The following is a 25,188-nucleotide window of genomic DNA, read 5'->3' as shown; positions in this document are numbered from 1 at the left end:
AAAAATATTCCGTGGCATAGATTTTGTGAGAAATTGAATGCTTTACAAAAAGGTCTCTTATGACTTTTTCAAAAACTCAACCGATTAAAAGATATTCATAGTTGAAGTTTGGCTATTTTAAGGAAAATATTCGTTTTTATTATGAATTTTATAAGTCGATGAAAAAAATTATTTCGGATTGCGAAACTCATGATTTTGTAGGAAATTTACTGCTCTACAAAAATGGTCTCTTATGATTTTTTGATTAAGTGAAGCCGTTACGAGATATTCATCGTCAAACATTAACGAATATCAATATTTCCAGTTTTTGATCAATAATTCGATAAATTTTAATTTAAACTATGAGTTTCAGGAAAATTTACATAAATTTGAGTTTCGATCGATAAAGAAATGTTATAAACAATTTTTTTAATATTGTTTTCAGTCTTGAGCTTGTTTGATTGCATTAAAACAAGAAATTAGAGCATTTTTTTCGACATATAGCCAATGATTAGTTTAATTTGAAGTGAATGACATATTTCTTTGTCAAATTTAATATGAAAAGTATTGAATCAAGTGAGAAACAACCAGTATTTAACTTTTTTATAGATAAATTTTTTATTGAATTATCAATTGCAATATAATTGTCTATATTTTTAACATAACAGTACGCTATTACTATAAATAATTTCTTTTATTACAATTTGGGAATGTTTTTGATGTTCTTTGACAACTTGCAATAAGTACTGGAATTGTTCTTCATTTTTTGTCAAGCATTGATTATATTCACTGACTAATGCAACAGCTCGCTCTGCTGAATCATTGACAACTTTTAGTTGTTGAAAGTATTCTTTATTTTCGAGATAACTCTCATTAGTAGGCCATAATTCAACATCGACATCAAGAAAGTCATACGGTAGATCGAAGATTTTGAAAAGATTTAATGACTTTTTAGACACAAAGTCACTCAGAGTTCTCTGCGCCAATGAATTCAAATCTTTTTTAGCAATTACAAATCTTTTAGCTTTAGAATCTGTACCTTCACGAGTATTAACAGCTTCAACAATACTTTTTTTTACTTCTAATGGAACGCCATCGTCAAACAGTGATAAAATGGCAAGTTCATCGCTCAAATACCATAAGTGCGAAATCATTTTTTCACACGTAGCTGAAGAAATCAAAGGATTGATATGTTTGTACTCCAATAAATTTTTCATAAACTGCAAGTCATGATAAGCAGCAGTTGTTGCAGAAGTTGATGAAAACCAAGCTTTTAAATACAATGTGACTATAAAAATACAGAAATGACGAAGACCATGCAATTCTTTCTGAGAGAGTTTGAATTCATCTCTGAATAGATACATTTTCAAACTATAAATGGCCTTAGCCATCCATCTAGCATGATGAACAGCACCAGGACGTTTGAAAGAAATCTTTTCTTGAGGCATTTCTCCAAGGAAAATCAATGATAATTCCAATAATTCTTTATCTAACTTATTATAACATTTCTTTATCGATCGAAACTCAAATTTATGTAAATTTTCCTGAAACTCATAGTTTAAATTAAAATTTATCGAATTATTGATCAAAAACTGGAAATATTGATATTCGTTAATGTTTGACGATGAATATCTCGTAACGGCTTCACTTAATCAAAAATCATAAGAGACCATTTTTGTAGAGCAGTAAATTTCCTACAAAATCATGAGTTCCGCAATCCGAAATAATTTTTTTCATCGACTTATAAAATTCATAATAAAAACGAATATTTTCCTTAAAATAACCAAACTTCAACTATGAATATCTTTTAATCGGTTGAGTTTTTGAAAAAGTCATAAGAGACCTTTTTGTAAAGCATTCAATTTCTCACAAAATCTATGCCACGGAATATTTTTCCAAGCAGTTGGAAGCGAGATATAAATTTTTTTATCTGATTATTCGGAAAAAATTGAAACCCGCAAAGCGGAGGACCTTCCCGTTATAATTAAGAGCTTATACTTGGAGAGAATTCTTTTTAGGTGTCTACGAACCTATTTTTCAGAGTATAAAGTCAAAAATAAATTATTCGATTTTTTTGACCCACCCTAATATATACACAGAGTAAACAATTTTATAGAACTTCATTTTATTGATTTAATTAGAAAAATTCTTAAATTAAGTTTGACTTGATTCAAAACAATGAAAATCTTCAAAATTATTTTCTTAGTTCAAACAATTTTTCTCTTGATTTAGGTTAATTTTTTTTTCAGCGTAAATCATGCTAATTATAATATTGATAATATTATTGAAATATAGCTCAATCAGATTATATATTTAACCTCCATCTACTCATAGAAGACATTAAATTCGATAAAAATCACTTCCAAATTCTATCGAATACCCCTCGATGTAATTATTAACTAATTCTGTTAATCGACCCAGTTCATCTAGATTTCTATTCTAGTAAATTTCAAGATAACTTCGGCAAATATTCAGTTGGATGATCTACAGATAAAGTTCGTTCTCTACCTAGAATTATTCTTACAAATTAAAATGAAAGTCGTGAATTTTATGTGGGAAAAAGTTAAATTCGAATCCGGTTGATGAGATTCAACCTTTTTTATTAGTAAAATTCCTGATCAATTGTCATGCATTATTATTGAGGATATCCCGGGTCAAAAACATTAATCTGTTTTTGAATTCACGACAGTTTTTAATAATTTTTAGTTGATTTTAGTTATACTAATTAAATAATTAGTATTTAATTTACACATAAATCTTGTCGGTTTTTGCCCGTATTATTCACATTTCAGACCAATTTCAGGTTTTTTATGGCTACATTTGATCGGTTTTTAGTCTTCTTCAGATTAAAATCAGACTTAATTTGTATTATTTTTTAGTCTGTTTTTACCGCATTTAGATCAAAAACAGATTAAAAAAATGGTAAATAATAATAATAATAATAAAATAGTTCCATTCAGGTAAAAATAGATTATTTATTGAATTAAATTAATCAAATCAAACGAGAAAACATTAAAACATTATTAAAATGATTGGAAAAATCAAAAATTGATACAACGATAATAAGTAATTATGATATAATTATTAGAGTAATAAATTAAATCAAATGATCTTTTATGATTATTAATTGTGATAATTCTGACTGAAATTTTGTTGGTGTTGATAGGATTGATGTTGATAATTTGGAGCAAAGCTTTGTTGAGGTTGATACCACTGAGGTCCACCATAATATCCTGCAAAAGTTTGTTGGGGTTGGTTGTAAAAGTGCGGATGATTGTAAGTCGGAACGTTTAGCCCATTCATTTGTTGGTTATTCTGGTAGTAAGAATCAAAGCGAGTCACGCCGATTGAAGTATCTTTTGACTGGTTCTGAGAGAAGGAATGTAAGCTTGCGGCAGGTGTAGTAGTAGTAGATTGGTTCTGAATATGTGAACTCAAATAAGTTGGGCTGTTTGTTGATACAACTGTTGACTGTTGTTGAGGGTACGAATATGAGTTGACAGTTGTAGTACTCAATTGGTTCTGTAATGATAGATTGTGGTTAGTAAAAGTAATTAATAATAAAACGATTGAATTTACCTGAGAATATTGATTTGCGTAGGCGGATGAAACTGATGGTGTACTTGTTATTTGTCGCTGAAACTCGTTATGAGGGTAAATAGGAGCTGTTGCTGATATAACTGTTGATTGTGATTGATAATATGGATTTGCGTAAGAGGAAGCAGTTGCTGGTATATTTGTTGGTTGACTTTGAACGTAAGCATCGGAGTGGGTTCCACTGATTGTTGTCATCGTGGTTGAATGTTGCTGAGGGTACGAATTACAGTTACTAGATGAAACTATTGGAGTATTATTTAATTGACTCTGAGTGTTGGAATGAATCGGAGTGATTGTTGATTCAACTGCTGGCTGGTGTTGAATAATTGACTTTGAACATATTAATGTAATTGTTGATTGCTCATGACTGCTGTTCCTTAAAGGAATGTCTACTTCTACAGTAGTTTCATTTGTACTTGAAGAAAACATTGAGTTATTTGTATCAAGTAATGTGGTCTGTGATCGGTCAAGATGTAAAGAATTGTCCAGCTCAGTCGGTGGTAAGTTGTTCGTCTGGTCACTTTGACATTTATCCCCCAAAAATTCTTCATTTTTTTCTTTTTCTTCAACCATGACTGGTGATGATGTTCTTGAAACAGCAGATGAGAGTACTGGGGATGAAGATACAGATCGGGGTAAGTCATCGTAATCCTTTAAATTTGTCAAACTTCTGTTTAAATTTTGTTCATCTTCATCATCATCGTCCTCTTTTTTGTCGTCAACGATAGTTGAAACTTTGGTCTAACTCGTCTTCCTATTGGTGCAGGCTTTATTAATCGCTAAATTAAATGCCTGTAACGAAATTTGAGGATCCGCTTTATCATTAATTAAATCTGAAAAAACAATTTGCATTAATACTTGAATTATTAAAAGATAATTTTTAACTAAAAATAATTATAAGTTTAATGTATTAATGAATTAATTACTAAATAGGGCTCGCCGAATTTTGGGATGCAAAGCTATATTTCCTTTGTAACCTTTTACCGACATGAATTTCAATTTGTCTCCGAACATTTGGACCAGAATATTAGTGACATGTTTCTTCCAATCACTTTCTTGCGAATTGAGAAGATCGATACTGGTAATAATAGATTTGGGAAGATAACAACCAGTATTTGGAAATATTTCTACCTGTATAAGAGAAAATACACAGTAAAAAATTTTGCGTCATTGCGTCAAAAAATTTTATGCTAAATATTTAACACTTTTTTGTGTTGATTTAACAGAATAAATGTTAAATTTACACATAAAAGTGTTAAATATTTAACACAAAAATTTTTAACGCTAAGTTTATCGACGCAATGACGCAAAATTTTTTACTGTGTAGAATTAATGAACTAGGATAAGTATATTTAATTGAGTTTAATAATTTGAAAAATGTAATTTGTGAAGAGTTTATATTTTACCTTATTTGAAGAATTTGTTAAAATTTCTTTGGTCAGCTGTAAAATGAATAAAGTAAAAAAATTAATAAGTTTTAACTGTCTGAAAAAATACATAATTTATACTTTTGTTATTTTTGTAAGAAGATCTTGACGCCCAGGATCCAAAGAATATTCCATCGATGCTACAAGAGACTTGTGAAAAGCAAAAATCTCGGGTGTAACTGTCAAAACAATAATATAGAATAATAATAATTTGTTTATTTGAATATCAAATAAAAAATTATTTATATTTTTTTAATTTACATTCTGGAATTACTAATTATTGTTAAAAATAGTAGAAACTATAAAACTATTTATATGATAATTCACTAAAAAATAAATTGAAAAAATTTCACATGATAAATTGTTTTGTGAAAAATTAAATCAATTGAATATTATCATGAGAAAAAATGAAGTATACAAACCACCAGGTATGAACCAAACATTTTTTGGTGATATATCATCAATTATTTCTTCTCGATCAGTTATTGATTCTTCATTATCTCCTGCTCCGATATCTATCGCGTCCGAGCTTAAAGAAATCTCAGTACTTTGAGTTTTCTGGATCTTTGCGTCGGTATTGGCAGATGACGTTGATGGAATCTCAGATGAAGTATTTTTCGGACGACCTCTCTTGTTACTGCCATTTTTTAATGAAGTACCGATGTAAATAGTACCGTCTTTTAGAGATTTTGATGATTTACTCCTTTTCGATTTGGGTTCTTCTGTCAAAAACGATTTACTTTTCAATATATTATCTTCACGCATCTTCTCAACTGAATTTTTTCGCTTCTCAGACTCCTTCTTCTCTTCCTTAAGTAAAACTCTTGACGCCAAAACTTTTTTGGAAAATGCCTTCTGTGAACGATCGATTACTTGACCCGTTTCTTCATCTACCTCCAATTTATCGAGCTCCGTTACATCACCTATTGTGTTTAATTAAAGTTTTTTATTCATCACAAAAGATAATAGATTATTGTAAAGGACAAATTAACGATAAATAAATTTTTTTAAGTAAAATAAAAAAAAATTGGATTAATTATTTTGCAATCAACCCCAAATAATAATTCTAAATAAATTAGGATAAAACTTACTACTGATCCGTACAATTCGAGCGTCGTAATATTTAGATTTATTTTTATTGTCTTGGCTTTTTAATCTCACTGTTGCTCCATCGTATCTTGATGCGATTGGAATTTTAGCAGTCTCCAAAGTTTGAATAGTTTTTGATTCTATCCAATAAACTAATGCATATTTTTTTGACATATTGGATTAAATTATTAAATTTATTTCAAAATGAATGTTTATAAAAAGTATACTTGACAGCTTGTTGGTAAGGTTAACTTAATAAACAAAAGCGCGCTTAGCGATACGTGGTATACAGGTATGCAGATATACTTACGTGAGTTATCACAGTGTTTTTTTAACACATTGACTTACACACGCACTTACATATTATTATTAAATCACTTTATTATTTGTCCGCATCTCTAGTTTGAATTAATGAATATTACTTGATTTAGTTAAAATGAGAAAACAATTTGATGATTTGAGTAGAAGTGGTAAAAGTAAATTTCTCAAGCGGATAAAATTGTCAAACGAAGAAAAATCATCGTGTACAAATAATGGTGTCGAAAAAATATCAGAAGAAAATATAAACAAAAAAACAGGTAGGTTAGTTATAATGAGGATGGCCGTAGAATTTTTCTTTATTTGGCTTGCAAGTATATGATCTTTCTCTCTATTTGACTCTTTCTTGTAAGAGCTATGTAAAAGAGTCAAATACAGAAAAAGAATGTGGTAAAATACAGAAAGAGATCAAATAAAGAGAGATTCTACTGTAACTCGTTACCGGCAATTAAAATTAATTATGTGTACTGTTGTAATTATTTTCGTTGATTTATTTAGAAATAAAAAAATTTTTTTCAGGTTTTTAGATTCGGTGATTCCGTCTACTTCAAAAGATAATGATAATTTTGAAATCATACTTCCTTTAAATGATAATGACGAAGGTCAAGAAGAAGAGATAATGGAAGAGACAGACAAAGAAATCCATAGACACGCAGGTGAAGAAATAGTAAGGCAGGATATCGAAGATATAATTATTCATGAAGACAGAATATTACAATCATTATTTATTATTTGTTTTCGTAATATCTTTGTTGAATAAAGATGTCGTTTTATATGAAGACATTGAAGTAGCTGCTGGATTACTTGAAAAATTCGTCGATTATTATGAAATTTTATACGGAGTAAGATTTGCTAGCATCAATATTCATCAACTTCGCCATTTACCAAATGATGTGAAAAATTTTGGACCATCGTGGGGAAACAGTTGTTTCACTTTTGAAGACATGAATGGTAAAATCGTTGCTAGCGTGAATGGGATTACAAATGTTGAAACACAAATTATGAATGGACATTGGCAATACTTAAGATTTAATACAAAAGCCGAAAATTTACCGGAAGGATTACTTCGAAATTTCGTTTTACGTCAGAAAAAACAGTTTAAAATCTGCGAATCATTCAATGATGCTCAAAGTATTGGAGTTTATAAAATTTATGATCCAGTAAATGACCAGACAGTGTTAAACATTTTAAATAATGGCGTGAATAACAATTTCACTGTCAGAAAATACTTCCGTTTGCTCAAGAATGGTTTACTCTACACTGCAACATCATACAGTCGTTCAGTAAAGACAAATTCATCATTTGTTCAATATAAATCAGAAGAAACACTTCATTTTGCAAAAATTCTGTATTTTGCTAAAATTTCTGGTTGCGATTGTTCTGGCAATAAATGCTTATGTAACGGATTACATTTCGCCATTATAAACTTAATTGAGATCAAGGATAATGTTAAATTTACGTTTGACGGGGATGGATTTGAGCTTTCTTACTTGTATGAGTGTAAAGTAACAGATAACATCGGCTCAATTCCTGTTGAAAATTTAATAAGCGTGTGTTATTGTGTCTACGATGATAATAAACTATTTTTAGGATGTCGAATCAACAGTCATGAGCGTGAATAAAATTTAGCAAATACTAATTATCATTTAATTACTTGCGATCATACAAATATATTTTTTATATATTTCATGTAAAAGTTCAAGGTTCTTGAAAATTTTTTTCACACAAAAGTTCAAAGTTCATAACTTTGCTATGTATATATTTGATCCATTACATGTAAAAAATGTTCTATTTGTTGCGAAAGTTATTTAAATAAAGCATAATAGTTATGTATCAAACGTAGTGATTTTTTAATTATAATTTTCCTGATTTTATGGTTGAAAATTTAACAAATTGTTTTTTTGCATGATAAATAGTTATCAGAAAGAAATAATTGGTCCGTTTCCTCAAGATTGTACGTAGAAGACTCTAATTACGCTCCGAAAATATCAAATTGTTTAAATAACTACTTATTCTATTGCTTTAGAACTTCAACATAAAAAAAAATGTTTTTAGCAAGGACTCCAAAATTTAGTCACTCCCACACCGTATTCACTTCAATAAATATTAGAGCAATATAGTTATTGTTAGAAGAAAAATTCTTCGCTAAAATTTTGTACGAGCAAAACAAAACATAATTTTTTAACTTGCAAGTTACGTCTAATAAATTATTCTAAGTATGAGTTTTGGTCTTGTTTTGTTCTGATAAAATTTTAACGAAAAATTTTTTCTAAGTTCCATAATTAGTCTTGTTTTAATCTTCCGTAATACAAGTATTACACAAGATAGTAGACGAAAAACAAATCAAAATTCACGGAATAGTATAAAAATAGTTTAAACAGATCAAAAACCGACTAAAAATATTTTTAACTATTCATTAAAGTACAAAAACCGATTGTCAAGTTCAAATACAGATTATTTAGATTAAAAAACGTTCAAATTTTTTGACCCGGGATCATATAGATACCTACGACGAGCAACTGTGATTACGTAATTTAATGATACCTCAATTGTCCCGTGTTTTTTTTATGGTAAATTATTTTGTACAGCAAAAGTATGATAATTTTTTATCATCACCATAAAATGATTTTATCTTTGAATAATAACTATTCCATTAACGAAGCGAGTAAAATTTTAGTTATTTCGCTATTATTGTATTAAATTACGCGATAAAATAACTTTAATTATTTTTCATAAATTCCGGGTTATTTTAAACAGCCGCTTGTTTAATATCTCATAAACTTTAGGATAAAATGTTTGTTGTTGGCTCTGGAAATTAACCTTTCAGTTGCCAGAAGACTCTTTCAGTTTGTTAATTTGATTGAGAGTTGATGGAGAAGTAGTCTGAAATCAAGTTTTTTTCTGAAATGAAAATTCTTAGAGTTTGTTGGAAGAGCCTTTGGGGTAAATGTTTACATTACAGAATTTAAAGGTTTGGTTTGACAGCACTGCTGGAAACAGCATACTTAAAAGATAATGTAATAAAATTTAACACAAAATAAAGGAATAAAGAGAAGAAACTTTGTGTAGCTTGATAGTAGAAATCGTTTTAATGATATTCCATTTGAGACAGCCATATTATGCTATACATGGGACCAAAAAAATTACTCACTACAATCATTCAATTTTTCAAGAAATTTTCATGTTAATCATTATCTCGGATTGAATTAAAATTAGTTTGATAGTTTATTAGACTGAAGACCATTTAATAGATTATATTAAATCACAATTAGTTTTGTGATTGATTGTTTCAAAAATTACAGACAAGATAACCTTTTTAAAGGAGTAAAAAAACGATTTTTGTTTTATAATTAAATACTTCAAACTCAACTCTCTTCTAGAGAAAAAATTCAGCGATCATGCGCCCTCCGTCGAAAATTTTCAAAACTACTTTTATTCAAAAAATGATTTATGACTATCTATGACCATTTCGGGTTAGGTATGGGCTTATCAAATCATATCAAGACATATGGGGAAATATTAGGATCTTAAAAATTATTTATGCCCATATCAGAAAATTTTTTCTCGTTTTCTTGGATTAAATAATTTAAAATCTTCAGTTGAGTATATTATCTTCGATCGTTACAATTAAGTTCTTCATATAAAAACTCAATTCTGAAAAAAAACTGATAAAAATTTTATTTTCTTTGACAAAATTCAAAACATGTAAAAAATATATTTGGATTAAACCCTTTTAGAAAGATATTTAAGACTTATTTTTGATAAAAAAAAAAATCTGAAGATCATTTTTATTCTTGAAACAAATTGATAGAATCTTGAATCAATATTACTGCGGATCTTAATCTAGGGAAAAAAAATTTTTGATTGAAATACATAATTATTTTATTTAAAAATACAAAAATGCTTCATTGAATCTTCAAATTATTGAATAAAGAAATTTTCCTCTCAACTCTTTAATTTTATTTTCCTGATTCGATTCGCGAATTCGAATTGAATTTATCAAAGGAAGAGTGAAAATATCAAAAAAAAAATTTTCTTGGATCAAGAAGTTTTCTTTCAATGCAAGTGTATCTGTATCTGATAAATACAATAAATTGATCAAAAGATTTTAACGTCATTTGTGATTACCGCGGAGAACACGGGTAGTAGATTGATGTAAAAAGGGTAGTAAAAAAAAGTGATCTGAAATCCAATTTCAAAGATGAGTCTCTCGAGACACGTTAAGATGGGGTATGAGAGTAAATGCGATTGAGTATGAATGTGTGTATGTATGTGCTCTAGATTTCTGGATCTTCGTGCACTGGTTCCCATTTCAATTACTCTGTCAACTATACGGCGAATCTATCATCGTATAATACATAGGTACCTGGATATATGCAAATTTTTTCATTACTTATTTTTATTTGAAAATGTGTGCCGCATAAAACGGCTTTTTATCTTAATATCAATTTATTTTATAGATTATGAGCTTTTATTTCTCCGAATTAGGTGGAACTTTTTTTTTAATAATAAAGTCAACAAAGAGTTTTATAATACCTAAATTTGCTCATATCAGTTATGTCATCTAAATTCTGCTGGCTTTGAATCTGAAATCTGTTTCTAGAACAAGAATGATAATAATAATGATAACAATAATCATAATAATAATAATAAGTTCTTTTATTATTATCACTCTGATTACTGCATACTTCAAAGTCGAAGCGAAGAATGTTCTACTTTTTTCAAATAAGGGTCGTCAACTGTCAAGCAAAAAAAGATCATTTATTTGAGCCGTAAAATGTTGATTGGCAAGAAATAATAGTTCAATTTTTATGTCGTCTTCAACTATTTTGATAAAAATAAAAAATTTTCAACTACAAATTTATTAATAACTAGCTTTTACCCGCGGCTTTACTCGCATTGAAGCCCTTAGATAAATATCAAAGATCATTACATTTCAATAGAACTGAATCAATATAATTTAAGTTTTTTGACAAACAATTTTTTTATCTTTTGTAAAAAATGAATTTTTGTTTTTTAATAAAAAGTATTCTATGTTACTTCTAATACTTCCAAGAATATGTGTACAAACTTTCATGATGATGGGTTAAGTAGTTTTCGCGTGAAAGCATAAGAAACAACGTTATACTCACCTTTATAATATTGGTAGGGATAGGGATTTTGAATTAAAAAAAAAAATTGATTTTTTTTATTTTGAAAGCGGTCAAAAAATTAGTTATTAGTTGCTCAAAATTGATTTTTTTCAATACTGCCAGAATCTATCTAGCTAGATGCACTGATAGAAGGATTTCTTAGTATTTAAGAAGGTTTTTTTGTATTTAAAAAATATTTCTTAGTATTTAAGAAATATTTCTAAAATACTAAAAAATATTACAAATTCTAAGAAATTTTTCTTAAATACCAAAAAATATTTTTGAATATTACTAAGAAATTATGTTTAAGAAATGATTTCTTAAATACAAAGAAATCTTAGATGCTAAGAAATCCTTCTATCAGTATGTGACTGACTAAATTTTCGATAAAAATTTATGTTAATAATTATTTAAAAATATTTTATATAATATGTAAACAAAAAATGATAAATTTCACGACAACTCAAAATAAAATTAAACATTTTAATTATGGAAATGGTAGTTTAAAACGCAAAGAATTGTATGCTTGCAACGAAATTTTTTTTTCAAACTAAGTGTTAATTTTTATAATTACTAGCTTTGTGAGTGAGCTTTTTTTTAACAATACAAAGAAAAATAAAATTTTTATTAATAACATACAAACTTCAAACAAGGAATTTATGTTAACAACTTTTGTTGATTAACGGGGTATATATATGTGATTAAATCGATTGATAATTAAATCTCTAGATAGCGATATACTTCCAGTTGAGAAGAGAGATCTAATGTAATGAGATAAAGTTTGCAAACCATTTAATTAATGCTACTTCAATTAGTAACGTGAGAAGCCGAATAAAGGATCTCTGTTTACTTAAGCGCCCCAAATACAATAATTAATGGATTTCAATTATCATTTAAATAATTAAATATCTTTTCTCTTTTAAAGGCCTAATATACTTTGAGTATGAGACATGATATGAATAAGTTATAAAAAATTTTTGGAAGATTGATTTAAATTGGTCACTTCATATTTTAATTATTTTTTATCCTCGCAGTTTAATGAGAACATAAAAAAATTGTTCGGAAAATGATTTCTTGAGTCACAAATTTTTTTTATATGAATAACCTTTTTTAATTTTATGAAAAAAAAAAATCCCGTCAAAAATTTCTCTTGAATTAAACAAATATTATTTTAATGACTTCGACCAATTTTTCAGATTATAAAAAAAACGTACTGTTAAAATTTCGATTTCGTCGAAGAAATTAAAAATTTAGTCCTCCTTAATATTTTTTTAAGTCAAGAAAATTTACACTCGAGTCAAGAATTTTTTCTTTTTGTATCAAGAAAAATTTTTTTCTCGCTACAACGGATTTTGAAATTCCAAAATCGACAATAGAAATGACGGATGACAAAAATTTGATAACATTTAACCTTGGAAAAAAAAAAAAAAAAAAGAGAGACTTTTTTAAATTCCTGGCGTAAGAGGATTATCAGAATTTTAGTAGAATTCAAAGAGTATACATAAAAAGTGATGGCGTAAAAACTAAAAGTGAATGAAGGTTGGTGGGCATCTCACCTTCGAGACAAAGTTTGTCGTTTGGGAAGAACGCCCAATGACTAAAAAGATGAGACCTACCCGATAAGAAGTGTCTTCTGCTCCGAGTTCAGAGCAAAATATTCGAAGTAAGTGAGTGAATGAACCAAAGACGACCAGATAGGAAGAAGATAAAGTAAAGATGAAAAAAACCGTATAAGAAAGGGAAAATAAAGTAGAAAGGCGAGATCACATTTGCGAATAAAGGAACCGAATAAGGAAGTCAGCTTGTCGAGCTTTATTAACCATTTATGAATCCCATTCGGCAAGATGAGACACCGACGCGGTTTATGTCTATGTGATGTATTTTCTTCACCCCCTAGCTTTACGCATTGCCGCTTCTTGTAGTCATCGTCATTCTTACCCATTTTTACCAGGCAAATTTTCCTGTTAAGTTCTCCCCTGCAGAGGATTCTAGTTACTGTTTCTTATTTCCACTCGAGATATAAACTATCTTTACGGATACATAATAATAAGAACGGGTACCACGCCGACAAACTTTTGACGTTTTCTTTTTATTTTTTTCGCACACTTTTATTCATTTTTCCTCGGTCTTAACAGAAAACTCAACTCATAAAACTTACATAACTCGTCAACAACCAATTTATTTTTGCTTTTCAAAATATACTTTCAATTTATTGCATTATAATATATAAATAAATTACATAATCTAGTGCTTTAGGAAGCTCAAGAGATTTATTCTATTATTCTTTATAAGCAGAATAAATTTCTTGTTTTTATCAACTCAAATCGAAAAACTTTCTCGAGCTTTGGATAAAAATATTTTTTAAGTTTATTTTAATAGAATAATAGCAATAAAAAATTCATTTATCAAATTGTCATTGCAAGTTTTCAATGTCACTAAATACACAATTGTGGTAACCGTGTCTATTAATTTTTTATTGAAAGAATTAGTTAGTAGTTAAAAAAAATTTGGAAAACGGTTGACCCTAAAGATCATCCCTGCAACTTCCCGCTAAGTTCAGTTCTTACGCGCTTGCAATTTTGCCGCTTTTGCGATGTTTCTGAGCTCTTCGAGTTCAAAAATTTATTGCCATATTTTGAGCTCTCCAAGCTCAAAAATGAGCTGTTTGATACTTTTCAGCTCTTCGAGCCCAAAAGTTTGATGGAAAACGATTTTTTTCATTTTCAAACTGCTATAACTTTTAATTTAGTAAACCGACTTTCACACGGTTTGCAGCAACCGATGCAGTTTTTTAAGTACTATTGTTAACATAAATTGATTAGATGTAAAATTTCAAAGTTTTTTGTTAAAAAAATCAATTTTTTCGATTTCTTTCATTCACGATATCTCACGAACGAATGAACCGCTTTTGACGCGGTTGGCGATGGTCGACGTCGTTTTTTAAGATTGAGAGCTGATTAGTTTTTGGAATCGATCGGTAAAGCCGTTTAAAAGTTATTCCAAAAAAACCACTTTTAAAAAAATTTTTTTTTGCAGTTTTTTTTAGATTTCGTAGAATCTACCTGTCCAAATCGGTTCAAATTTTCAGGAAATCTAAGTTTGGTGGAACCTAATCGAATGCTACCAACCGCGTTTCGATCGGTCGAGCCGTTCAAAAGTTATGAGGGTCACATACTTTGACAGGGAATTTGAATTCCCGCGCGGCGCTAGAGTCACTATTATCTTGTCGCGGTGAGTAGGGACTACTCTGTACCTTCTGAGCGTGAGTAACTAGTTGTAAGACTCGTCACCGGGTCGTATGGGTCGCTAAGTCCCCACTGCTGTTCCCAGAAAAACTAAGCGGGAACGAGACAATAGGAAAATTCGAGAACCTGAGTGAGAGGTTATAAAAGAGCCGGCGAGGACAAAAACAGTACCTTTGGTGGACCAGACGTGTAAGTGAGCGGTGCACGACGGTGAAAAAAATCTACCATCTTTTATAAATGTAAGTAAAAATTCGCTTGAGGCTTCACGAAATAGAGGAACGAAGCGAGTCTTTTATCTAGAATTTTATTAAAATTTATCCCGTCAGGTTTTTAGGCTGACGAAATTTTATCTCGATTCCAATATTTATTTTATCGGCATTTACAGGAAGAAATTGTACTAGTAATTAATTGAAGATTGAGGAGACAAGGGAGAAAATTTGCCGGACTCGAGAAGCCTAAGACAAGTCACTGGTTGCGGAATTTTTATTTGCTGGGATAACTCCACCGTCGGCAGTAAATTTGGAACTCCAGGTAATTTTGGTTATTCAGGCCAGTCTGATCTTAATGAGGCCGAATTAACCAATTTAAGTTTTCTGTTGAGAGTATAATAATCGTCTCTGGTAATCACTGTATATTAGAAAATTCCATTTTTGAGTAAAGTTCGTCAAGGTTATTTAGTTAGTTTAATTCGAAATATTTAGTTATGACAATGAAATCTTAAAATCTACATTGAGTAACTGGAAATAAGAATATTAATAAATTCACAATCGGTCTTTTGTTTATAATGACTAAAATTTTAGTTTCAAATAGTCTCAGGTAAAAGTTGGTAAAATTTAACAAGTGCGTAGTTTAGAATGAAAGTCATTCTCAAGGTTTTAGAGCTAGGAATTTTATTGAGACGTTTAGAATTTATGTAATAAAATTTTGGCAATTGTGGAAAAATAAATTTAGGCCGTTTGGCTAAATTTAATTAAGCTAATTTAATTATTGGAATTTTTGATGAATTTTGGGAGTATAGAAATCGATAAAGGAAAATTGTCAGAAGAAATTTAGTTAAATTTGGTTGAAAAATTTGGCAAAAGTAATTCTGTTGGTTTTATGAATATAATTGTTTGAAATTTGGCAAATGAATTTAATAAGAAAAACTGACAAGGGATTAATTTAGTAAAATCGATAAATTTCTATTAAGAATTGTTAAGGGAGAATTGATGATTAATTGTAATTAAAATTCAGAGAATTTAGTGGTAATAAAATTTAGAGAATTTGAGTTAGCGTCCGGTGGACGATGTTATAAGTAAGTTAAGGAATAAATGATAAAATTAAGAATCCGTCAGGTTGACGTGGAATTTTGGTAAATTGATATGCCGTCAGGTTGACAAGGATAAATTTAGATATTTTAAAATATTCCGTCGGAGTGACGAGGTAATAGAAGTAGGAAAAATTGACATTAGTTATAAGAATTCTCGGCAATGCCAGCGTAGGTGAGAGGTTCTCACAATTAAGTTAGTTTATGAGTAAATTGTTGGCTTTTGTAATTTGATTGAATAAATCATTTTAATTGTTATAAATAATTTTTCTCAGTATTATTTACAGCCCTCTCGGACTTCTCACGACCCTGTCTTTCCCCTCTCATGCTACCCCGGTTTCTGGGACACCGTGTCTAAAATCACAGTGGCGCCCTTTCTAAGGAGGAAAGGGGTGACCAACTGGACCTGGGCAAAACACCCTGGTTACAACTTACACACGCACACACACACACACACACACACACACACACACACACACACACACACACACACACACACACACACACGCATGCATACAGTCATAGTGACACCATTGTGGCCAGATCGTGCTATTTTCTTACCCCCACTTTGTAGGACACACTCATCTGACTATATTGAAAGCGGTACAAAGTGGGGATAAAAAAATCGCACGATCTGGCCACACTGAGTAACACCCTCTCGGGGCCCTCGAAATGGCTTCCTAGGACCTTAAAACGTCGAGATCTGTTGAAAACTCGATTTTTGCAAAACGGAGTAAAACCAATAACTTCCCGATTTTTGAAAATTTTTAATTTTCTCAGAGGGAAGTTAAAAATAATACATTGTATAAATTAAAAAGAAAAATTTTTCGATGTACTTACCCTGAAATTCTAAACAACAATGAAATTTAATTTATTTATTTTTAAAATAAAATTTCTAAGTTAGGAAAAATCGAGTGATATTAATAAACAATTATTAAATAGAAATATAAAAATTAAATTTTGGCAGGAATTATAAAATAAGCTTTACAATATAATTTTTGTATTGTTCAGAATTTTATTATAATTCTCGTCAATACATTTTAATAACTACGACTATTTTTGCTTGAAATTAATTGTGTTTTATTTACAAATTTATGTTAACTATTCAAAAACATACAAACTTACAAATATAAAAACACACAAACTTAAAAATATTTACAATAATATAAATTCCCATTCATTCCTTGTTAAATTTACATAACAATTTTAATTAAAAATGCATTCTTCGGCCAAATTCATACCGGGTATCGAAGTTAGCATTTCGACTTCTGCCTCTGTCTTCAGAGCCATGTCATTTATTAAATCAAATAACAGCCTACCTGTGATCAGCCGATTGAATTTCTACCTTAGCTTTCTCGTGACTTCTTCTGGTTGTCCAACAGTCTTGAACAGCAAGCCGATCGCAGAATTTGCCGAGTTAAGTAACTTCGGCGATAAGGCGTTCTCTGCGATTTTTCGCAGGATTTCGATGTCGAGCTTTGTTTCCAATTTGGTGAGCATCATTCCAAGGATTGGAAACTTCGATCCAAAGTGTTCCTGAAACATAAATAAATCAACAAATAAATAAAAAATGAAAATTAATAAAAGATTTTTAAATTAACGATTGATTAAAAATTCTGTCGACTACTCACCATCAATGAAGTTTTGATTTTCTCTGTGAAGATCCAGTATATTTCCGGATCTGTCACGACCTCAACCTCGACAACAGACATTTCAATATCGTCGCACATTTTGTTTTACGAAATAGTTTTGATTTAATTTCACAGGCAAATTTCTGTGTAAGATTCAAATGTCTTAACAGTTCAAGATTTACTTTGAATATAATTGAAAACTGACATTGCACCCCTATTTATATCTGGAAATACGGAAGGAAGCAAAGCCTAATTGCCAATGAGTGTCTCTAGAATATTCTTTCGGCAAATCATTAAGCTCAGGTACCTGAAGCTAGAATTTAATTGGTCAAAACTGCCATTAAATTTGAGGGAAGGGAAATTTCTTTGTGATTGGTAATTGTTGGCCAATAGAAATTTTGAGTTGTTGAAAATTATTCACATTAGATGACGTTGAAAAAAAAAATCAAGATGGACGTCAATAGGATAAATCTTCTAAGAAGTCCCTAATTACGTTGCAGCGATAACAGAATTTGTATTATTGAAATTTTAGGGTAATAGAACCTTTTTCTACCTGCAGAAGAGAACAATATGCCTCCAGTTCTCTACTTTACATAACTACTGACTAGATAGTCTATGGGGGAACAATACATTGGTATTTAAATATCCATAACAATTTTCGGTAAAAAGGGATTAGACAATTTTTCGTAGACACAAGTGACAGAAGGAGTTTGTAAATTGAATTGCATTCTATTCAATAAAAAATGTCCATAAAGCTATTGCCATTTTTAAAATAGTATTTAACATCTTCCTTATAAACTTTAAAACTTAAAAATTACACACACACACACACACACGCGCGCATTCATGCATACAGTTATAGTGACACCAGTGTGGCCAGATCGTGCTATTTTCTTACCCCCACTTTGTAGGACACTCTCATCTGACTATATTGAAAGCGGTACAAAGTGGGGATAAAAAAATCGTACGATCTGGCCACACTGAGTGACACCCTCTCGGGGCCCTCGAAATGGCTTCCTAGGACCTTAAAACGTCGAGATCTGTTGAAAACTCGATTTTTGCAAAACAGATCAAAACTGATAACTTCCCGATTTTTGAAAATTTTTAATTTTCTCAGTGGGAAGTTAAAATATTATTTAAATCAAGCAGAATAACATTGCTTGATTTAAAAAAAGTATTTACTTGAAAATTTCACTCCATTTGGTCTGAATTAGTTTGAGAAATTCACGAACAGAATCATAAACATATAAATATAGAATTAAGAGAAAAAAATTGGATATTTAAGAATTTTATGCATTCAAAGTGTTATGTCGGACTCAACGTCCGACATTGTTATTTTATAACAAATAGAATTTAATTATTCATAAATAATTTTATGTTCTTACAACTAATTACATACATTTATTTTATTTTTAAAATCTTGTTATCTTCAAATTTATCAATAGCATTTTCAAAAGAAACTTATTTGAAAAATTTAGTTTTAGTTGGGCCTGACCATACTAAGGGATTTGAGCCTGAACAAATACCCTAATGGAATTTTAAACTTTGTCGAGATCCGAAATAGAAGTTTTCGATAACAAAATAAATGTATATATAAACAATAGTTTAAATAAAATAAAAGTAAATAATGATAAAAGAAAAAAATAAAAAGGAATGTTATGATAATTCTAGTATCAACAGAAGAAAAAAAAAATATATATATGTTGATAATTTAATAACTATAATTTAAGTTTAAACAAAAAAAAAATAATAAATAAATGTTTTCTTTTATTTTCGAATAAAATAACGACTTAAATAAAAAGAAAAATTTAGATCTAAAAAACTAATGACAATTTGTAATCTATGCACAAATTAATTTTTATCTAACTAATTTAATATAAAAATTTGGTCACAGTAAATAATTTAATGTAAAATAGTACACATGTATGTCTTTGTCTATGCATAAATGCGCTTACGTATACACAAACACATAGATGTATAATAGAGCATAAGAGTAAAGGAGAAGCGATATTGTACTCTGACCCAAGTAGAGGGGACTCATGCAACATTATAGAAAAATCTAAGAGAGAGGGCAAGGGCTCAAGGAAATAGAAAAATAATTGGACATTATTTCTCCCATCTAGTAAAAATAAGTAACGCCCTAAAATTCGACACCTTTACGATTTTTCAACAAAAATATCTCTCTCGTTGTCCTGACGTCCTAGTGTTAACATCGAAAAAGTTTTTATAAGTTTTAATGAAACCACGCGTCAGATTAAAAAAACAATTGTTAGTAAAGTAAATTTCAATTATGTAAAGAAACGGTAACAATGACATTTAAGTAAGTTCTTAATTAAGATTTTTATGTTTGTTTTAATAATTCAAATCTTTGTATGATAATTTTATAATATATTTATTAAATTGAATTCATTTTCTTATATTATAACTTCAACCCCTTCCCATAAAGCTTCAGATCCTTATCTATTAGCCTAACGGCTAGGATAAAAATAATTAAATTTTAGTTGCGTTTTCGACGTAACAAAAGTAAACTATTTTCAAACAAGATAATAGGGCAATCTTTAGATTTCATTCAAATTCTATATTATTAAAAAAATTCAAATGCGTTTCAGGAACGGAGTATTTGATTTTTTAAGTTTTTTGTTTTTTGAATTGAGAAACTTGTTTTTGAAGCAAGAATATAAAATTAATAAAAGAAAACGAAATTAGCTTTAGTTTCTAAGAATTGTGTTCTTGAATAAAGAATTTGATTTTATCGATCGAAGATAATGTGCTCTTGATAAGAGATTAATAATTTCTCTTCGCTAAGAAAATAAATTTAAAAACAAAAAGTTCTTTAATCAAGACGATGAAGCTCTTTAAAATAATTTTCTTGGATTAAATCGTTTCTGAATCATTTATTATAAGTCTCAAATACGTTTAAAAATAAATCGAAGTCACGGATTTCTTTTTTTCCTTTTTTTTTCGATATTTTGAATTAAGAAATTTTCTCTTAAACCAAAAATTTAAAATTGTTAAAGAAAAACGAAATTCTTTTTTATTCGTATGTTCTTAGATAAATTTAATTTTGTCGATCGAAGATATGATTTAGATTGAAGACATAAAATTTCTCAAGATAAGGAAACGACTTTTTACATAAAAAATTCTCAAATCAAGAGAATTCGTTCTCTTCAAAAAATTTTCTAAGATCAACAATTTTTCTCATAGCTCAAATTTTTTTCCAGTGATACAACTCTTAGTTTTAAACCTGATAAAGTAAAATTGGTTCTATACAAAGTAAGAAATTTCGCGTCATTACGTCAAAAAATTTTGTTTTAAATATTTAACACTTTTGTAAATATAAATTTAACACTTTTTCGTATTAATTATCTTAAATATTCAAATCAAATTTTTTGAAGTAATAACGCAAAATTTTTTACCGTATGTGCAATAGACAAAAGTTCATAATAATTCTTAACGCTAAAATGAAATTACAAGACAACTTTTGAATGAATACCATAAAAAGTTTGAAAAATAAGCCTTGACTATAAACGAAGCAGCTCAGAAAGGCGGACCGATTAATTAAGTATATAAAATATATAAAGTATATAATACTTAGAGGATTTAGTAGATATGGAATTCATTAAAATCTAAGAACGTTGAGTCATGGTGTATGACCCAGAAGGGATCCATGGGTAGCAATGAACCACGTGTTGGGTTCACATGGCACCTAACCGTTCCGCCGGTTTAGTTGGTAATATCAAGCACGGTATAGCAAAGGCTGTAAGATAGAGAAGATGAGTTGAGCGTAAGAGTTAATGCTCCGTATTCCCTTAGCTAAAAGCCCTTCTCTTCTCTTCTTCTATTTCTTTTCTCCTCTCCTCTCTTATGTAGTTCGTACAGAGCCATACCGTAGAGCAGTAGCACTACTTTTCTAAAAGGTCATGCGACCCAAGTTTACCATGAATTCACAAGCCCTCGGCGATATTTTCTTATCTTTAATACCCCGCCTTACTTTTACTCTTCTCTGTACCATATAATATCTCTCTTGTCCCTTCACTATTTTATTTCATTTTATTTTAGCTCACATTCGTATCATATTATATAAATATATTACATTATACTCTCCGGTATCTCTAGCTGCGCTTAATTTTATTCAAGAATTTTTATTTCTAAAAACAACAATCTCCAATGATAATATTTGTCAAATAAAATTTTATCATACATTGTATATATTTCTTAATGCATACGAATACTTTTATTCACTTATTCTCTCATATGGACATTTTAAATAAATATTGTTCGAACGATAAAGAATTTTTCTTCTCAGCGGTTTTTATTATTTTATGAAGGGCTTGACGGTAATGGACAAAAGTGCCTGGCAACACTTATCGTGTCTTTCATACTATACAGCCGAGAAAAATAACACGTATGGTACCTACCCACGGAAATATGAGAAGGAAAGAAAATAACTTTGAAAATTGTATGTTTTCTTCGATGAGTGTCAAGAGTACTTTGATACAAGTGGAAATTGGTTTGTTCATACGTGACTCTGTAATATTCAATTGACATTTGGAACACCTTATAGCTTTATTTTATCGGTATTATTTAATGACAACGGCTGCCTTTATAAGCTAAATTTTGTGTAGTCGAAAGGAAGAAATGTTTGTGTCAAGACAAAATTCAAATTGTCACGGTTTTAGTACAGCGGTGTTTTGGTTGTGGTAAAGAGGAATTCCGTTTTTACTCGGGTTTTACAGTACCGCAAGTAATTTTAAAGAGATGCTGGTTTGAAGTAACTTTATTTTTTATTTCTCACTCAATAGTTTTTTTTTTCGAATTTATTTTGTAGAAAAAAAAAACATAGCAAATTCTTTGAAATTAAAATTCAATCAAAAATATTTCACTTGATATTTTTTTTTATTTCATTTCCTGTCATCGTGAGGTACGTACTCTACCCGTAAATTGGCGAATTTTTCATTCTTTAGTGAAAAAATTTTTTGATTAAATCCATGCCCATATATCATTTTTCAACGAAATATAGAATTGAAAATCTCCAGGAGAGGGCGAATGATCGCTATATCATCTCACTAGCTGTTACCTGCCCGCGTCACTGGGCATTTTATAGAATTGTATTTTTAGATCTAAACTTGAAATTTAATTTAAGTATTTTTTTGACTCACAAATTCCAAATTTCATCGAATTAGCATATACCTTTTATCCATGTAATTATTCCAGCTAATATTCATTGTAACTTTCAATGTGCAATCATTGTAATGTTTGCGTGGCTTTTTTTCAGAAATGAATAATAATTGACACGAAGAAAAAAATTTGAAATGAGAATTTGGAGTCTATAGGAGCTATAGCTTAGAAATTAAAAATTTTTAATGTTAACACCCACCTTCGCAAACTCCTGTTTTTTTTTACAATAAAATTTTTCCTAAAAACATGTTATAAATCAAAAGAATAATATTAAAATAAATAATACTCATAATTAGATTAGATTAGATTAAAGTTTACTTATGCCAAGGCACAGGCCAAATGGCAACTTTACAAATATTACATAATTATACAAGATACAAAGCAACCTGCACAAGTCAACATCTGTAAGTACATAATAAACAGAGAAAGAGTATGAAACATTATTTTTCATTCAGATTTTTATAAATTTGATTGTAATTTAATTTTCAGTTTTCAGAGTTTTTAATTTTTGTTTTTTAGTTTTCGATTTAACAGTTCACTCCACTTCACTAAAATGATTATTCAACTTGAAATAATTTATAGGAATGAAGTCAATGAAAACAAAGATCGAAAAACATATTTATACTTACTAGCTGTTACCTTTTTTTTTTTAATTAAATACATCGATACTGCTATTCTAATACGTCGTATCCCACATTTAGAACATTTTACAGCAGACGGTAAAAACGATTCATTTTTAACATTGATTAAATGGGATTTGACTGATGAAATTATTTATTTAAAAATATTAATTAAAATATTTGACCTTTAAAATTTTAATACAACATGCATAATATCGTTATGATGCCATTTTTCAAAAAAAGTCAATGTGTTAAATTTTATGAGATACGACGTATTTAAATGGCAGTATCGATATATTAAAAAGAACAAACAAAAAATAGTATTTTTCCATTCAGTTTGCCTCAAATTTCGAAGTTTTGAATATTTGCACACCTCTAATATACATTTATAATATTCAAACCGCATTTTTGTTCCTTGTAACTTTTTAATCCAGTTAACAATTTCTTAATTAAACTTTTAAATCAAAGCTTAACCATTTTTTAAATTCCTTACCACAATTCATTCTCCATTAATTTTAACTCCAGAGAATAAAATATAGTAAGGTAACTTATCATTTCAAGAGATACTACGCTTGTTTTTACGACTTTAATATATTTTTTATTGGAATAAATCAACGTACAGTATATGTTGCTAAGTGGAAAAAAATAAAAATTATATTGTATTTTATTTTATGTGAATTAAAGGGGCAGTATAATATATTATACGAGGGCAATAGATGTAGCAGAGCAGATGGTGTTGGTAAGACGTGGCCCAGGTTTGAGTAAAGTGCGCATTTGCCATTGGACCGCACGCCAGTAAGTGTAGACATAACATCAAAAGCTCTACATTTATTTAGTACATTATATAAATATATGTACCTAAAATCTCGAATATATGGTACAAATTACTAGCGGTTGATGTGCGAGAAGTTAATTTTGATTACTTCCGATTTTAATTACCACTCAAACGCTTTATTTGATCTTCTACTCTGTAATTAACTTTTTTTTCAAAGGCTTTGGCTTATTTTATTATTTCACCAGCTGAATTTAATTTTATCTGTATATTATATCGGTAAATTTTCATTTAAAAATCCCTCAATTTATTTCACAGAATAATTAAATTGTTTTTATTAAATTCAGTGACACACATTTCATGGATTTATTATTAATTTATTCAATAAAGTATTAAATTGAATTAAAGTTTTTTAATCATTATTATTTTTATGCGCGTGGATACGGATAGGAGCAATCGACTAGCTGGTCTACTGGCTTACTTGGAAAAATCAATAGATTATTAAAAGTATATTGAGAGCTTCTTGACCTCTCAAGATTCATCCTCCAATATTAATAATATTTTATATATTTCATATTTTACAATACTAAGCGTTCATTTTTTTCATCGGAGTACTAATCCGAAATCCTAGATTAAACTACTCGAAAAATTGATGAGAAATTTTTGAGGATCATCTCTATCTGTAAACTATTTTTAATAAAAATTTATAAGCTCGCTGAAATATCGACTTATTTTTTATGAGTTTAATAAAAATTTTTGTTATTATTTAGAATTGCTGTTTAACCTATTTTTTTACATACAAGAAAAATTTAGATATTGACAAACTTTTTTTTATTTCTTGAAATAAATCAAATTTATGTCCCCCAAAAATTTACATTTTTACTCGAAATTTTT

General features: G+C 29.1%; 3 protein-coding genes across 4 annotated transcripts in view; 1 reads left to right on the top strand and 2 right to left on the bottom strand.

Moving 5' to 3' along the window:
• The window catches only part of LOC141532589 (neurotrimin), a 358,743-nt gene that overhangs the window by 307,841 nt on the left and 25,714 nt on the right, over window positions 1-25,188 (top strand). The gene's annotated exons all lie outside the window — the stretch shown is intronic.
• Window positions 2,972-4,316, bottom strand: LOC141532588 (uncharacterized). The gene is made up of 2 exons (XM_074251003.1): window positions 3,559-4,316; window positions 2,972-3,501 (listed from the first exon to the last, which is right to left on the bottom strand). The coding sequence occupies exons 1-2, from the start codon at window positions 4,147-4,149 to the stop codon at window positions 3,103-3,105; spliced, it is 990 nt and encodes a 329-aa protein (XP_074107104.1). The 5' UTR covers window positions 4,150-4,316; the 3' UTR covers window positions 2,972-3,102.
• On the bottom strand, window positions 4,273-6,213 carry LOC141532591 (uncharacterized). The gene is made up of 5 exons (XM_074251009.1): window positions 5,426-6,213; window positions 5,085-5,182; window positions 4,983-5,018; window positions 4,503-4,707; window positions 4,273-4,409 (listed from the first exon to the last, which is right to left on the bottom strand). Exons 1-5 carry the CDS (start codon window positions 5,766-5,768, stop codon window positions 4,318-4,320), a joined length of 774 nt encoding a protein of 257 aa, XP_074107110.1. The 5' UTR covers window positions 5,769-6,213; the 3' UTR covers window positions 4,273-4,317.

The sequence above is a fragment of the Cotesia typhae genome, unplaced genomic scaffold (genome assembly GCF_013202065.1).
Source record: "Cotesia typhae breed Kobodo isofemale line unplaced genomic scaffold, CoteBio_Ctyphae contig_65, whole genome shotgun sequence".
NCBI classification, from domain to species: Eukaryota; Metazoa; Arthropoda; class Insecta; order Hymenoptera; family Braconidae; genus Cotesia; species Cotesia typhae.
This window is presented reverse-complemented; position numbering and strand designations above follow the sequence as displayed.